This window comes from Solea senegalensis, linkage group LG1 (genome assembly GCF_019176455.1).
Source record: "Solea senegalensis isolate Sse05_10M linkage group LG1, IFAPA_SoseM_1, whole genome shotgun sequence".
Lineage (NCBI taxonomy): Eukaryota > Metazoa > Chordata > Actinopteri > Pleuronectiformes > Soleidae > Solea > Solea senegalensis.
The window spans coordinates 39,187,242-39,204,844 of record NC_058021.1 but is presented as its reverse complement, the minus strand read 5'-3'; the positions used below and the strand labels follow the sequence as shown (position 1 = coordinate 39,204,844).

The 17,603-nt window shown below is 41.1% G+C and overlaps 1 protein-coding gene across 5 annotated transcripts; it reads right to left on the bottom strand.

Annotated features, from left to right (window-relative positions):
* Positions 1-1,337: 1,337 nt before the first annotated feature.
* Positions 1,338-17,601, bottom strand: LOC122780534 (ankyrin repeat and SAM domain-containing protein 6-like). Of its 5 annotated transcripts, XR_006361703.1 has the most exons (20): positions 16,085-17,601; positions 15,226-15,444; positions 14,911-15,112; positions 14,205-14,355; positions 13,569-13,613; positions 13,194-13,398; positions 12,919-13,025; positions 12,649-12,800; positions 12,290-12,527; positions 12,094-12,143; positions 11,537-11,731; positions 11,293-11,455; positions 10,335-10,555; positions 10,023-10,215; positions 9,625-9,692; positions 8,672-8,788; positions 8,497-8,593; positions 8,278-8,364; positions 5,907-6,033; positions 1,338-3,806 (listed from the first exon to the last, which is right to left on the bottom strand). XR_006361703.1 is itself a non-coding variant. In XM_044043565.1 (19 exons), the coding sequence occupies exons 1-18, from the start codon at positions 16,411-16,413 to the stop codon at positions 8,315-8,317; spliced, it is 2,802 nt and encodes a 933-aa protein (XP_043899500.1). In that variant the 5' UTR covers positions 16,414-17,601; the 3' UTR covers positions 1,338-3,806; positions 8,278-8,314. The 5 variants fall into 5 exon arrangements, 4 of the variants coding, with proteins under 4 accessions (XP_043899500.1, XP_043899509.1, XP_043899487.1 ...); XM_044043565.1 differs by lacking the exon at positions 5,907-6,033; XM_044043574.1 differs by lacking the exon at positions 5,907-6,033 and having other exon boundaries at positions 1,338-3,117.
* Positions 17,602-17,603: the final 2 nt, after the last annotated feature.

Below are 17,603 nucleotides of genomic sequence, written 5' to 3'. Positions count from 1 at the left end.
TCTCACCGAAGTCATCAATATGCTTATTTTCGATTACCAGGTAGCGAATTAATACAAACGTTACAAAAGTTACATAGCCTAAACTATGTTTCCTTTGTCCGTCGGTCATCTTTGTTGTCACTTTTACAACCCTTTACACACATACAATATCCCATACTGTATCTCATTAATGTTTAGCATGTGTTCAAGACAAGTTAAACACTGCGTGTTTATGTTTAACTGCCGAATTCACACAGCGTGCACAAACAGTGGCCATTTTTACGAGGTGTCCGTGAAAGCAGCAGGAGCACAACCGGACCTGAGTTCCCAGTCGCGCGCTGCTAATACACAGTCGGTGAGCAGCGAGAGAAGAGGGATCACACGCGAAGGGCACCGCGCGGAGAAATCTACCTCCGGGGCTTACCATGAGGGTGTCCGCGGTCACTATCGTAGCGGAGGCTTCACCCACAAGCGCCCGTTCATAAGAAGAAAGGTGGTTTTCGCGGTGGACGGGAATGTGCGTTTGTCCGCGGATGGAGCGTTTAGGTTCAACATAAGTGGCTCGGATGTAATACGAGATGTTGAGTCTGTGGGACAAACTGACAGTGACACCGCTGAGTGTTACGGGACCAATTAAGTATCCAGAAATCATACTTACACGCTGTTTTTGAGTTGTATGCGCTTGTCATTGTGTATATGGTTAACCGTCCTAAATACATTTGAACGCCTTTATTTTAAGATACTATGGCTAATTGTTTTTCTACACTTTTACGTTGATTGTGATTCCCGGAAGTGCTCAACTCATCTCGTTTTAGTCATTGTTTGGTTAACTAACCGATTTGTTAAGCAACTGCGCTCACAATGTTTGTTCAAGGCGGTGTCCTGAAATCACTATAGGAAAGATTATCACAACTATTTTCCCCAGCAGATGTTTCTTTTCAGAAACTGTTTAATGGCGTATATCTACAGAAATAAGTGTATTAGTAGGTATTAGTTGTGACACGACCAGTTCATGTTGTATGTATGTTTGTATGTATGAGTGAATGACTAATCTATTGCAAATCAAATAATCAATAATATTCTTGTTGTATGTTCCCAGTTTGTAAATACATGAGACTGTATGGTTTAGGTTGTTTTAAGGTTGACAGGAAAATCTTAACATAATAAAATATGACGTGCAGTATGTTGAATTGTTGTGTGTTGTCAGTGAAACATGGATAACCCTCTTGATCACAGCATGTCATTTGTACGGCAGGCCCGCTGTACTGCCCCCTGGTGTATATATTCAATCACTACAAGCACAAACCCCAAACAAGTCACCCATGTGTGCGCACAGGATATTGAGTATTTAATGTGATTATTTTTCTTGTTTAAATAAATTGTAGAGGAGAATGATAATGTGATCTCTCACACAGAGCAAAAAGGAAGTAATGGGATTGGGTGTTGGTTAAAAGAGCTGCTTGCAAATGGCAAAAACAAAGAACACAACAAAGATGAAACGGACACTTATGGAAACATCAATGTAACTTAAACTTACAATCAGAGTTGTACCAAACATTCAAAATGTATTGCTGTTGCTTTTTCACAAAACATACATCCTGCAAAGGCTGTTGGGAACAAATGTAGATTGTTCCTTGCCATTAAGGTAGATGTTTTTCCTAATACTAGCAAACTTAAAGTCAAACTCCCCACCCATACTGCAACACTCATAACACTGTATCTAGTTTGTGGGCAGAGGACAATTGCAATTACGTTAGCAGTGAACCCAACCCAGTTAGGACAACACACTATACAGTGCATGAGTATTATAGTAGTTTATCTCAAGTCTTATTATTATTCAACAATGTTATCTCATATCATATTTTACCTACTATCATGCAGCCCTATTCAAAATGATAGAAGTGACAGCATGTCAAGGGCCATTCTGGCCATGATTATTTACTCAAGGTAATCTTTCCCTTCCGGTAATTTCAGTATTGTGACATAGGACTGTTGTTTTTCTATTGATAAATTAATAATACTTGATAAAAACCTGTCACATGCCCAGTATGTGACGCTGTGATTTGTCTCCATTCACTTTTTTTTTTTTCTGTTAAGCAGAAATAGTCTTATCTGTAATCTGAGGAGATTTCCAATGGCCAAAGGGATTGCTATCTCGTCATTACTGGTCAATCATTAAAATCATTAGAGCTATTGAAGTAAGTGTGAGAGGATCAAGACTATGGCCTTATACCAGAGGTTGTTATGACAATTCAGACTGTTTAAAAATGTAGTGTGTGTCATAACGCAGCCCTGTAGGATTGCACCTCAGATTAAGCAGATGGCTTTCGGTCATACTGTTGTGCGATCAGGAGGGACGTTTCATATGTTGTGACAGGTGGGGTCACGGATCTGCGGAGGTCCTAAGGTCATGTTTAACGCTGTCAGTGGCTGCGATTTAAGTTACTTTGGTATCAATGTAAATCCACTGACAACACAACCCAAGCTGCCTTCCAGATTAGCCCGGCCTTAAAGGGCTGTTAACACTGCTGAGGGAGGTCTTCGCACGCAAACCACGTACGTGTGTGTGTGTTTGTGTATCAGTCCATGTCTGTGTCCACGGTATGTGTGTGCGTATGTGGCTTAAAACACATTTCAGAATTATAACCATGGAGCAAAATAGCACTCAGTGAAGGCCATCTGCCAGGTGCAGTAGTGTGGCTTTCATTGATTAAGATGTCTCCGTTAGCATCATCATGGGATTTCAAGAGACATGCAGGGCCATGACATGACAAGTTGGATTCTAATGGACATCCATAATTAATTGGAAGGGTCAATACCGGAGCCTAGCAAACACACACTCGTTTCTTCTGTCATTTAGGGCAAACCTTTTGTGTCTTACAAGACACAAGCTTGTCAACATGTGACAATTCTATTCCAGGAAACATGGTGTGATCTAAGCTGTCGGCCTAAATTTAGTCTCACCATGAGATTAACCTGAACTCATCAAACAAGACAACACTGGTGCTGTTGCAAAGCAAAAAAAGGCATCGTCAGGATTTGTGAAGCTGCAGCAGCGTAATCCATGACAGCAGAGAGCTGTTAATGGGAGAGACCAGATCAAACGGTCCTGTCGGGTCACAACTCGATGGAAATACCCTGCAGGCATACAGTACATGTGTGAATGCATACCTGTACACGTGCACACATGTATGCAAACAACACAAGCATGTGAAGCATCCAGTGATTGATACCAACCACGGATGAAGAGATCAATTTTTGTCATGGTACAACAAACAAATCAGCTTTGGTCTCACAAGGTTTTAAAATAGACAACAAACTCAAAAGACACATAGAAAAATAGAATGCAATGCTCACTGATGGAGTTTCCATGGTGATTCTCAGTTACTGATATTTCCAATAGTGTATCTAAATACATATTAGTTCAACTTATGAGTATTAGGATTTCAAAAGAGTGCACTTGTCATTTACCACTGCCATGTGTCACCCCAACCTACAGCTACAGCTCTGTGCCTGCAAATAACCATGTCATTTTGCAGCATTAATGTGGGGAGAAAAGTCAAATATGAAGAGCAAAAAGTGACATAACTGTGGCAATCAAAATATAAACAGACACAAAATTACTTTAGTTAGTCAATGTCAATCAAATTTGAGGGAGGAAAATGTGGATTTGGTATCAGAGCAAAAAAATTATTTGTTAACATTTAAATTAGGGTTTTTCAATGGTTGTTTCATGGTCAGTATAAAGGCCAGAGGGAGGTTGGCTTCCCCTCAATCTGTCTGTAATCTGATGGAATCCGCTCCATTCCACATGGGTTGTTCTGCTTCTATGTGTGACGTCCACAGAAAAAAAGACAGAATAAGAGAGAGAGAGAGTGAGAGAGTGAGAGAGAGAGAGAGAGAGAGAGAGAGAGAGGCGAGGGAGAGAGAGGAGAGAGATGTAAAAGAGGTTCAGCATTGTGTAACACAGAGGATGCTGGGAAGCCCTGCAAGCAAATGAGTCACAAATGAATGTTGACAGTGGGATGCAAATGTGAAATCAGGCGGCAACTGTTTGTTTGGACATAGTTTACACAAACAAGACCGCGGCTATGATAGCTGAACACGCCGACTATTGGATGTACTATAGACGATGGGTAAGCAGAAGAGAAAGTCTGAAATATGAGTTCAGAACACACAGCCCTGTGGAGTCAAAGCTCCACAGGGCTCGACTCAGTCCTCTAATTCCCGCTCCTCATTACATCACACAGACGATGACACTCAGACACTTTGGCAAGTTCACATTCTCGTCTTCCGTCTCCAGCTTTCAAATTCACTACAAACACATGCATGCACGCACAGCATCGCCCGAGGTGATGTGCATTAGTATTGTCACGCAAGCTTTTAGAGATGATCTCGAAAAACTGGGAAAAACTAGAACTCGTAAAAAAACAAATTTATTAAATCTTTCATGTAATTGTTCTCCATGTCTCTAAGGCCCAGAGTGGGTGGGATGACGGGTGGGGCTGGGCTGCATGGAACCATGAGAGTTTATTCTATTTGTGTTTTTTCTCGTAGATACCTGCCAATTTGCCACTAATATTATGTGTACATCTGTGATGACATGTAACTCCACCCCTACAGTATATAACTACGCTTAAATACTATTAAAAAACTGATCACAACAAATGTTTTGTCAGATTATACCACTGACATTTCGAATATAAAATCCCATTTCATTCATTACACACGCACATAAATACATCCCTGACTTATTAGTGTGTTCCACTTCCCTCAGTTCTAGTAACACAGTATTGTGTGTAGGACTTAAATAGATGATAATTTACAAAATTGGCATCATGTGCAATTGAAAAGACTAGAAACTAGCAATTGAGACCACAAACTCCTCAGAAAAATGTGTACAGACGTTATGAATCAGGTGGAAAGTGGGCTCATTTTCCCTTAGACTTCAATTCAAACAGTTCTTTTTGTCATCAGCCCCCAATGGCTGTTCAATAATATATTCTCATTTCCTGCTTGGCCTCAGACTGGACCTGGAAGACAGTGTCCATTTTTCATGTGTGGTTTATTCTTTCACTCCCATACTGAATTGTGAACATGGCAGATGAGGAGTTCAAACAAACCAGTCACTTGGAGTGAAAACATCCAGCAGGTGCTGCAGTTGAAACTTCCTCCTCATAAGTTGGAAATTATGACCTATGAGTGCGACGCACCATATGTGCCGTGACCTTTGACCACCAAAATCTAATCAGCGAATCCCTGAATACAAGTGAATGTGGGCAATAAATTTGAAGAAATTCCCTTGGGGCATTCCTGAGACATTATTGCATTAACAGGAAAGGGAAAGATAGGCAACCTGAAAACATACTGCCTCTGGCCATGGCTGTTGCCTTCATATCTGGCTGCCTGAGTAAAATGTGGCACCAGTGGGAGAAACTTGCTTTGAACGTTATTTCAATTTCCACTTACATACCTGACGTAACAAAGATTGTCACAATTCATAAAGTTTAAAATTATGTTTTTCTTTTAACTGGGGGAGATATTGTGTTTCCAAGGAAAGTCAGTGATGGGAATCAATTTCTTGACAGCAGCAGAGTGATTTACAGTATTCTCCCTTGGACTATAGCTATTTTACTTGTTCCAGTAAATAAAAAATGAATTGGCTTTGAGGTTTAGATGACCTCAGGAAAATGGCATTAAGACGATGACTACATGACACATTTTGTGTCATGTAGTCATCATCTTAATGCCATTGAGTAATGACTATTATGTCGAGTCAAGACGAACTGTTCCTCTTGAAACGTGCTCTGTGAACCATCTGGATTTAGTTTAGTGATAGCTGCATAGGAGTGCAGTTCACTCTTGTGCATGATACAGCAATGCACAGCACATGGAAATCAGAAAACAGGCATTCAATTAAAACTTACTCTCTGTTGGCGGACATTAGGAACGCAGCGATCGTCTTAGCTCTGTGTCAGTACATACATCACTGAGGTCATGACCTCCAGGCACAAGTGATAAGTGTGTCCACGGTACGTCCCCACTACACGACTACTGTATTGAGAGATATAGACAATGTCATTCAATCAGTTATGCAATGCAATCAAAACCGTATGCGAGTGAAAACAATTGAGAGAAAAATCTAATAAATCACTCCATTTGCTGCCCACATGCCACAGTGATGTTAATATATTCCAAATGTGTTTTACATAACTGTACATCTGAGCACTCAATCTGCCACAGTCCTGGAGAGGAGAGCTTTTCCTACACCGAGCCATGCTTTTCATTAAACTCCACAGGAACCCTGTCGCCTGCCTGTCGGGCCAGTCTATATCCAGGTCATCAATAATGATTTCAGCAATGCAAGCGCATTGCTATTTGGTCATGTTTGGGGTCGGTCCACTTTTCTGAAGTCAAGTCAAAATGGTTAGAGGCACTTGCAATTTCAAACCGCCACATTTTTCAGCTGCTCTTACTCAAATAGTTACACAGAAGCTTCAAGAAATGACAAAATAAATATCGGACACGTCACTCGTTGAAAATCCATAAGGCACTGATCTGGTCCAGCAGAACATTGTGTTTCATCTAGTCCTTATTGTCCATCCCTAATTTGGACATTTGATTGAATGACATACTGTATGTGATAAATTTGACACGGTGCTGGTCTGACCTTCATCTGCTGGAGGGAATGTTTCACTGCACTAAACTTTAATTTAATACATTTAAAATGAGAGCAGGATCTTGCGGCATCACATCTACTGTTTAAAATGTATGACTGCATCTCACAGATTTGGAGACCTTCCAACAAGTGAAGCATTTCATCTTTTTTTTATGAATTGTGGACGTAAGGAGTTTATTTAATTTAAATATTGACAAATTTATAGTAAAAATGCTTTTGAGCTGTCGGACGTGGGATTTATGTGAGTGGCAGCTACCTACAACAACCCTAAGGGTGTTAAAGAGAGCCTCTTAACACCATTGGCCACACGTGGTGCAATGCTGTAACAGAGTTGGCAAAGTTGCTCAGCGAGATCCATCTTAAGATGAGTAAACATGAGCTAGTGGTCAAACCTGGTCACACCAGAACAGGGCTTTCGCAGCAAGAGCACTGAATGTGTTCATGTAAGATTACTGCAAGATTATACAGATAAATCAAACTTTTGATTTGATATTTCTTCCCACTAAAGTTACAGACTCTCACTTTCATAGGACCATCACAAACACAGAGGTTTAGACAGTAGGTCACTGCCATCTTGTGGAGACAGACGCTGGACCTGAAACTAGCTGTCCCACTATTCAGTCCAAAACCCAATAAATACAGGTTATATATAGTTTGTTTTATTAAGCAGCATTTTACTTCAGACACACATTCTTCTGTTTTGTCTTTCATTGTCCACAGAGTCCTTTCAAAAACAGCAAAGTGTGTTTATTCATGTTCTGCCAACACACTCCATCACTTAAAAAGAATATGATGTCATCTTTGGTCCCCTCTGTGCTCTCCAGAACATCATTTGGATTTAAGACATTGATCTTAAGTACCTTAAACATTGGGGTGATAGAGTGCTTCTTCTGTCTGTGTGTGGAACAAATGTTTAATGTTGTAGCCAGATGCACAAACATCCAACGGGCTCAGTGGAAAGTCTTGCTCAGTGTACCTCTTTTTAACTAAATTTATACTGCTCGTAAAACGCTCTGAAATATTGTTTTTGCCAATATTTTCTCATCTCAAGTCCAACAGGATCTTAGACAGTAAAAACATTTACTTATTGCATCATCATAACGGCACAGTCTTAACTGAAACTCATCTGTTTACACAGCGGTCCAGTAATTCAAGACACTTAAGACAGCAGTCCACGATACTGAATGATGTAAAAGAGCTTGGCTAACATCCTTTTTCTCATTCTCTCTAGTCTCAGTCACATTGATATTAGGAAATACACATTTCTAAACTTACAATTTGTACAATACATAGCGTATCGCACATTTTCTCAGATCCATCATCTCCTTTGCTTTCTGCTCTTTGTGAAAACCCACTCATCTTCTACAACTTAATCCTGCAAATGAGGGTCTGAAACTGAATGTTATTAAAAACTGGAGCAGGGTGCTGGTCTCCACAGCCCTGTGTCACACTTCTCCCCGGTTTTAAGATCCTTAAAAGGAAAACTTTGATTCACCAGGGTCCGTGAATGGCAACTTGGCAACATTTGCTGTGGCATCCTTTAGTGATGTGTCCAGAAAGCTCAATTTTATTTTCTTCTTGGCTATTGGTCAACAGCGTTTCACTCTTATTCTAAGTACCTTTTGTGAACTCCCTGATGAGCATCATGGCTACTGGCTACCTCTTGCTGGAGGAACGAACCTGGTGTCTCATCCAACCTGTTGGTGCTGAGGAAATGTAAAAAAAAAAAAAAAAGCAGACAGAGAAAGATTATAATCTTGTTTGTTGCTGCATGTAGTTTGTTTCAGTGTCTCCATCAGAGTCTGTACAGTAGCTCAGTTTTAAGATCTGACACTCACAGCGTGGTTCACCTGGTTGTCTTGTGTTACTGGCGCTGCTACCAAACGATGACTGGAAGTTATGGATGGTCTCTTGAAGAATCTGCCTTTCTCTGCCCTGGTGAAAATGAACAAAAGTGGTTTATACACTGGCAACATTTGAAGGAAAACGTGATATGTTAGCTATCATGTTAACCTTTCCAGCATTGAGCTCTGATATGGCAGCCAAGATCTGTTGTCTGGGTCCATCCGTTTTAATGCCCAGCTCCTTCAGGTCTCCATCCGTAAGAGTCAAAAAAGCCTCCATGTCCACCTAGAGGGAAGGGGGAAGAGAAATAACGATTAAATTAGACATTGTCTCCTCCTGGGCAAAAAAACCTCACACACACCCACAGAAAGCTCAGAAACTCGGCTAAAGGCTCATTCCTGTGTTACATGACTTCCATGAGTTTTTAAGCTCCTAATGCACATTTTTAAAAAGGTGATATTTATTTTAAAATGCAATATTTCTTTGGACGAGGGAAAAAATCCTTCATTTATTATGGGTCCCATCTGCATTTACTGCACAGTGGTATCTACAGTAAAACTTACACTTCTGGTGGAATCTCACAGATGTTATCCTTATTTTGATACCAAGATAATTCACATAGAGCTTGTAATTGCAGAGATATTCTCTATTTAGTTTGGGCATGTGATTTTTGAACAGGGACCCCAAAAAGAGGGTTAGGGAAGAAGAAACACACACACTTCTTTGGAACACATCTGAGCCCGAGAAAATATTGACCAAATCCGACCTGAACCCAAAAGACTTGCTGTATTTTTTGGCCGAGTTTTTCAAGAACCTGACATGCGTTCTGTATTTTTTGTCACACACCTCATCAGTAATCACCAGCAGTTATGAGTATAATATAATTCCAGACTCCTCTGATAACCATTTACATAATCCAACCATTGTGTAAGTAGTAAATGCCATTTCTATACAGAAACACTAGGTCTGGATCAATATTTGGGTATCCATGCTCTAATTGTTGTACTGTAAGAAACTGCTGTTCAGTAATCGAAGTGTCCTTTTCACTGACAGCTAAAAACTAATACAGACTTTAAAGTTGAATTAAATTGTTTTTGGACCAAATAAGAAAGAAAGAATACCTCCTGTTCCTCAAAAATGGGCTGGTATTTCTCCAGCGACAGTTTCTTCAAGATACCAGACAGCTCATCTGCATATCAAAAAAGACAAAATAATCATAAGTAAGTAAAGTAATGAAGGTAAGTGCTAAAACGTGGCATATATTCCTGCTAGGTTTTGTTTATGTAGATTTATGTTTAGGGTTATGTGTATAGGTTAATTTCTGATGAAACAAGAACAATTTAGAATTATAGTCTGTGTGGTCAAATTTGTAGATACTAAAATAGATGCTGTATGAGTATGACTATATGAAATATTTAAAGTCAACTTGGGTTAGACTATATTTTACACAGATGAAACTAATAAATCATCAAAACAAGTTTAAAAAAAAAAAGACGATGATGATATTAATTGTAATTACCCTCATCAGTGATGGTCCCACTGCTGGAGCCTCCACTGCTCTTGGAGCGAGGATGGGAGGAGGCTGAGGACAGAGAGTCCCCCGGCCCAGTGGCAGCCTTTGGCGTGGGTGAAGGAGACGGGGTCAGTGTGGGCGACGTGCTCTTGGAGGTGGACGAGTTCCCTGACTGAGGTCTCTTCTTCAATTCCATCTTCTACAAAGTCATGGAGAGAGAAAGATGCACCACTTTAACATGATCTGATGAGGAGGAAAAGGAATACATAATTCTACACAGTAATAACAGTGATGTCAGACAGGGAACATAAAACAGACCCTTCTTGAGTGGATTTCAGAGTGGACCAGACTTGAGTGGGTGTGGATGTCAGGGAGGCTGATATCAGGCAGTGGCAGGCTGGATGCTGGGACAGAGGGTTGGGGTTGGCTCTGTGTCGGGCTGTGCTGCTTCTCTGGAGCTTGGACTTTCCCGTCTATTAAGCCAGCTGCTCTCTTCCTTTGGGCTGCTATCTGGGAAAGAACACTGTCTGCACTGCCGCCTGGTGGAAGGATGGAGTAAGAGAAACATTAGTAAGTGGCTTTAATGCAGTGTTTCCCAACCCTGGTCCTCAGGGAACACTGCCCTGCATGTTTTAGATGTTGCCCTACTCCAACACACCTGATTTAGATGATCAGCTCGTTACCAGGCTTCTGCAGAGTTTGTTGACAAGCTGACCATCTGAATCAGGTGTTTTGGAGCAGGGCAAAATCTAAAACATGCAGTTCCCTGAGGACCAGGTTTGGGAAACACTGCTTTAATGTTTAGGCTAATTGGTTAATATCTCTGAATCACAAAATAATTTCGGAATCATCAATAATATGATTCTAATCTTATCTTGTAGGTTCATTATTCTTCATATCTTAAAGGCTTACGTAGGTAAAAAATAAAAAAGATCTGCCACAATAGTAAAATCAGTTTTCGCTGATCGGTGTACATGATACTTGGGCTACATCCACCACAACTCCGTCTTTGTTTTTAGATAAAGCATTAATTCTACTCTGCATACACCTGGCATCCACACTGCCCCAGATGCCAGGTGTATGATGGGCAGAAAACAGTGACGTAGTATCACACATTCACTTCATGCCAGGTTCTCATCACACACAACTCTGTGGACTCGTCTCATATCAGAATCCTTTTTCTTACTTTTCACCATTGTTTTTTTTGTTTTTTTTGACTTGACGCACTCATCTGGAGACAGATCTTTTAATCAAGTAACATTTGTGTGATTTGAACCTGAACGGTTGTGAGAGTCCCGGTTGACCCCCGCCACTCCATTGGAGCCACCAGAAGAGTGGGGGGAGTGGTAGTGACCAGAATTAGAAGGAGAGGAGGAGGACGGCCCCTTGGGAATGCTGGGAAATTTTATGGACCTGCTGACCACACGACTGATGGACGTCTGAATGAAGTGAAGAAGAGGGGATTATAGCAAAGATGTGTGAAAGATGACAAACATGCAGACTTGAGTTTCACCACTTACAATGTCAGAGTTTCCACTGCTGTTGAGTTTCCTCTGAGGCGGCATGGGCAGACGAGGCACTTCACTCTTCCCTTCCCTGAGGAGACGCGAACGGTCCGAGTTCCATGGCTCAAAGTTGGATGGAGGCAGAAAGGGAGGAATCACTGCTTTCAGCTTGTCATTGGGAAGCCGGGTCAAGGGTGCACCGCTTCTCAACTACAAGAGTTGGAAAATGAAAAAAATAAATAAATAAATCTGTGTCCACTAACTTAAAGTGGACACATCTGTGCGACAAATCTGTGTCAGACTTTTGGTGCGAAGACAAAACACAATTTCTACAAACACTGAACTCCTAACATCAAGCACTGTATTACACTGTACTGACATAGTGGGGACTGAAGAATGAATTGGAGTGAAATATAGAGAGTTAATAAAAGACAAACTATTTTAAAAATATATAATAACCTGGGTCCAAGGGGCCTGTAAACAGTATGTTTTGACTGAGCTACTCAAATATTGTTTTTCAGCCAAACCTTTCTGATCAGATAGCCAACCAAATTTTGAGTAACTATTCTTACCAAAGTGGTTATGAGGAAGTCTTCTTTTTCTGACGATGACCTGCAAACACCTGGAAAAAAGGACTGCACTTTTACATGTTCCCTCTTCCGTGTTTGATACACGTCGTGCATGTCCATGCAAATCCACATTCACACTAAATAAATTGCATTATTGATGATTTACAGCCTCCACATTAATGTTACCAATTTGGCTCACCAGCTTCTTTGGTCTTGACAGCCCAGCTCGTGTTAACGTCGCTCCCTCCCAGTGGAGGCGTCGGTGCCAGCGCCCCATTAGGCACGGCACCAGGCTTTCGATTTGCCTTCATTGTGGCATCCAGTGACGTTTTAGCATCATCAGGGAATGGGGCCAGGCGATTGGACGAGAGGCCTTGCCTCAGGGTGTGCGTCAACTTAAGCCGGCGAAACCGATTTGACATCCTACTCCACCAGGACTGGAGGAGGGAGCAATTAAACATGTCAGCATCATGGTACATATATTATTTACATGTTTTTTATTTAATCTTTCTAGATTTATATTAAGATACAATTTAAAGGACTTAAATTCTCCTTTACCTTAAGGCCTCCCTTGTCATCAGGTGGCACAGGAATGTTGTTGAGGGACTGGCGACTTTTGGAGCGAGTCATGAATGCTCTGCCACGGTGTTTTGACTTGTCCTTATCTACCTGCATACACACCGACGCTAACAGACGCACCAGCTCAGTGTCTGAGAAAGAAAAGTGAATTAATGAGGATTGATTAAATGAAAGGAAGCAGTTGAATGCTTCAGAGTATTAGAAAGAATTTGTAAGGTCAGTGAGACGATACAGTGACAGTGTGGTTACCTGGGTCATTCAGCAACATAACCAAATCAAACGCTGTGTATCCATTCTTAGCTCGAAGGTTGACATCAGCTCCCTGATCCAGCAGGTATTTAACAATATCTTTATTACTGTAGGAAGGAGGGAGACAAAAAAAGATATATACTGTTTGTAGTTCACACAATCAGTTAATTTTGTATTCCAATATTGATTAGAAAATAAATGATCCACTACACCATCTATTCAGAATATAGAAACAATTAACTCCACGTAAAGAACACCATTTTTACTCAACTTACCCATGATAGGTAGCCTGCATTAGTGCAGTCCAGCCATGAACGCCATCTTGTTTGTCTATGTCTGCGTTCTTCTCCACCATGAGCTGGACCACTTCTAACTGGCCGCTCACGGCTGCCATCATCAGAGGTGACGCTCCCTCTTGATTGGAGGAATTCACCTGGGTGGGATCCTCCTCCAAGATCTCTTTAACAAGCTGGGAATTTCCTGAGTCAACATTAAAACACACACATTACATGGATATTCTATGCACCTATAGAAATATATGGATAAAACACAGTCAATGTTTTTGTCTATGTAAATCACATGATAATCTTCAGAAAAAAAATGCTGTTTAGTTTTAATTATGCATGTCACTAATAATTAATAGAACTTACCCAACTTGAGGGCACTGAACACATCTGGTCTTTTTCTTTCATCATCTGCAAATAAATGACCAGACATTTGACAGCATTTATTTCATATTTTGTGTGAATGTACTATATGATTGCTTTCATAAAAGATAAAGAAGAGATTTACAGGCACATTAAATAACATTGTAAAGAGCACACTACGTGTGATGTTGCAGGTTAGCTGACCTAAATCCTGAGCCTTTGGTGAGAAGAGCTGTTAAACATCAAAGAGGCTGAGAGAAGCCACTGTTGACTTTACTCTCACTTTAGTGTCAACTGCAATCAGAGATCATGTCTAACTTCACACATTGTGGAGACAGAGAAACATTTCTTCGTAAACTGTAAACTTAAAAAAAAAAAAAAGCCTGTTCTCCAACAAAATAAAAATTAAGAAGACTTTAACACTGAGCAAAAAACTATTTTGAGCTCTTTTCATTCTTTGATTGTACAGTGCACTAAGTATGGTAGCGATTCAGCAGCATATTTATGTTTTCACATGCAAACTCTGCATTACCGTTGCCATTGCATTCTTCATAATTACAATGTGAACTTTGTACAACTGTGTGTTTTCTTTGGAAATGCTGTACTTTATTGTGGTCCTGCAGAGAGGAAAAGTCCTACCTGTCTGCGGTCGGACTGTGGTGATAGAGTCCAGATAGGCCTTGATGTCTCTCTGTTTCAGCTGCAGGGCGAGTTCAAAGGCCGTCTTGGACAGAACGTTGACTCGGTCTGGGTCAGCTCCACGTTCCACCAGCTGCTGAGCCACAACCACCTTGAAAACACACACAACATTATTCTGCTTTCTCTTCGGTCACAATCACAAACCATGATGGGATATTACTCCACAGGCACTTTTGCTGTTGTTGAGTTTGATGTCTCACACAAACAAAGTGCGATTGCTGCAATCTTATATAAACTTGATTACAACATCAAGTACGATGCAAGTCTTTAAGACTTATACAGAATAAATTGTAAGATACAATTCAAGTAAGTGTAGAAGACAGAAATTATGAACATGCACTTGAACTAAACAGCGGAACAGGATGAACTGCACTCTGGCAGTTTTGGAGGAAAGTGCAGAGGAAAATCTAAGGGACCAAGGAGGACACATTTCACCTCTGTGATATTTGGTCATGTCTAGTTACTCAATTACTATTAGCTAGTCAGTGGACGAAAGTTGTGACATCATGCACACTGTGGCAGTACTACATTTCTGTCACTGTCAGAAAATATTTTAGCGACCATCTTTGGTTGCAAGACCATGTTAACAACCATCTTTAAAACAGGCATTACCATTATGTATGTAAACAATCATCACTAGTCTCACCTTCCCACTGAGTGTGGCTGCCATCAGTGGTCCCCAGCCTGTGGTCTTCTGGGAAAAGTTGACATCAGAGCCCCACTCCAGCAGCAGGCGCACTATGGCCTCATGGCCATGCTGCGACGCCACTATTAGAGCTGTGATGTCCATAAACTCTCTGATGCTGCCCAATTCAGGACAAACCTCACCACCTCCAAAACCAGCCGTGCTGTGGAAAAAAGCAAGACAAGAGCTAAAACCAATGCTTGACTAAAGATGTTATTCAAAATAATCCCTTATCACTGATTAAGGCCCGTCTTTAAAAAAAAACTGCCCAAAAACCTGCAGCTATTGTTGTTGTTTCCATTGGAGACCGCATCTGCTGTGACAGCCAGGTGATCGTAGTCATCCACAAAGGCACCACTCTCCAGGAGTAGTTTGACTACATGAGTGTGTCCACCACGAGCCGCCATAGTTAGGACACTCGCACCCAGCCTATTGCGTCCGTTAATCTCTGCCCCATTCTCCAGCAGGATGTGGGCAACAGTCAAGTGACCAAACCTGGATAAAGAAATGAGACAGGAACAGAAAGAGATGGAGTGGAACTCAAAGGTTGAATTTCCCCAGCTGAATAATGGTCATCAAACCACTGCAATGTTTGATGGGTAACAAGTCATAACACTTGTACTAAAAATCCACATCTACAGGAGTATATGAGGTGCAACATGGTAGATTCTGTGGAAGAGGGTGGTAATCAGGCTCACCGTGTGTGTTGTAGTTTTGTAGTTAGACTACAATCTGATTCAGGAGTTTTTCCACTTTGAATCAAGAATCTAGATCCTGTTAATTCTAACAAACTTATTGATGCTAATTAAGAGTTGCACAATCTGGGAACTGCTAGATATAGTTAGATTAAAATATAAACAGATATTTCAATTATCAAACTATGGCTACAGTTCCAATATTATTGACTAGGGTTAATGTTAAATGTAAATAAACAAGAAATTGTTCTTCATCGTGTGATTTGTATTGGACGAACTAAAGAATGACGTCTGATAACTCCTTCACTGTGTTGTAAAGTAATTTATAACTAACTGTATGGAGTAACTTGTGAAATTGGTAGATTTGTTATTGGAGTTTTGTGCGACAGTCGCTTTCTGCATTAGAAAACAATGTAATGAGCTCCAAACCGCAGCCCCACCTCGCAGCCTGCATCAGCGGGGTCCAACCGTAGTTGTTGCGGCTGTCCACCGAGGCTCCTTTCCGGAGCAGAAACCGGACCAGGTTCTCGTGCCCGCTGGCAGAGGCAAACTGCAAGGCGGTATTGCCCTCCTCGTCCGTGCAGTCCACCGGTACTAGCGACAACATATCCGCGGCGCTGCACTCCGACCCCACTTCTGACCGCAGCCTGCTCTGGCGCCCCGACTCTTTCGGAGCTCCAGGCTCGAGGATTCCCCGGGCCGTCTCATAGTCGCCCTCGTCGCAGGCACGGAAAAGTAGCAGCGAATCTGGGGGAACTCCGAAATTCATGTCTTCGTTCACCCCGTTATTCTGTCTCCATTAAAATCCAGTTCGTCTCAGCGACGGTTTTGGTCCAAAAGTTTACCCTGTCAGTCGGCGGCGGCCCGTGTTTAGAAATCATGACGCACGGTGAAATAAATCTCCGGTTCTACGACTCCTTCTTTTTCTTCTACTACGTCTTCTTCTGCTATTGTTCTCTTGCTTACGTGTATTTTAATTATACTTCTTCTATTGGTCTGACACACCTTTACACCCGCAACACAGGAGGCAAAACCTTGTTCCGACTAAAAAACAACTTTTTGGCAACCTGCCGTACCGGCACGGCCCCGGTTCCGTTACTTCTTTAAAAGTAACACGGCCATAACAGACAACACAACTTCCGCTTACATTTTTCAAAAATAAAAGCTCGAATGATTATATTGCTGCCCAAGAGCCTTTATCTACAATATGAGGCATTCATTTTAAACACTCACACACTTTGCACATCCGTTCCGTGCTGCGCAAATGTACATACGTTTTACTGCAATGTAAATGCATGCGTTAATTCAATCTGCTTTCCTTGTATGTTAAAATTCCGGAGTGTGTGTGTGTGTGTTGCTTTGACCAGTAATCAACGCTGAATTGTAATGCCTCCTTACAACGATTTTTAAAGTAAGCTTGTGAACCAATCAAGCTGACATCCAGTCTCTGAGTACGCGTTATCTTTGAATGAAAAAAATAATAATGAACATACTCACATCAATACGACATAATAACTGGACTTGGAGCAACTGCATAAAAGTCTCACATTATTATTGCTTTATTTTGGAAACCGAATGTCGATGTCCTAACTTGATACAGGTGAGCAGGTTTTTTTTTTTTTTTACCGTAAAGCCTTTGTAAGGGGGCGTCAAAATCTAGCGTCATCGTTAAAACATCATCATGAGTTTCACTTCTGTTGTAACATTAAGTACATAGATAATTTGTATACATTACATCAGTATCTCTATGTATTACCGAATCAAATTTATTACAGAAATACAGAAAAGTACTTGTTTTATTATAAATCTATTGTTTTGAAAGTATCTACCGGATGTTTCCGGACACGACTACCATGCTTAGCTTGATATCAGTGTTTGACCATTTACCGCCCTCTAGTGGTCATTGCCAGAAGCGGCATAGTATTGTGGTCACCACTAGGTGTCACTGTGTGTCACTAT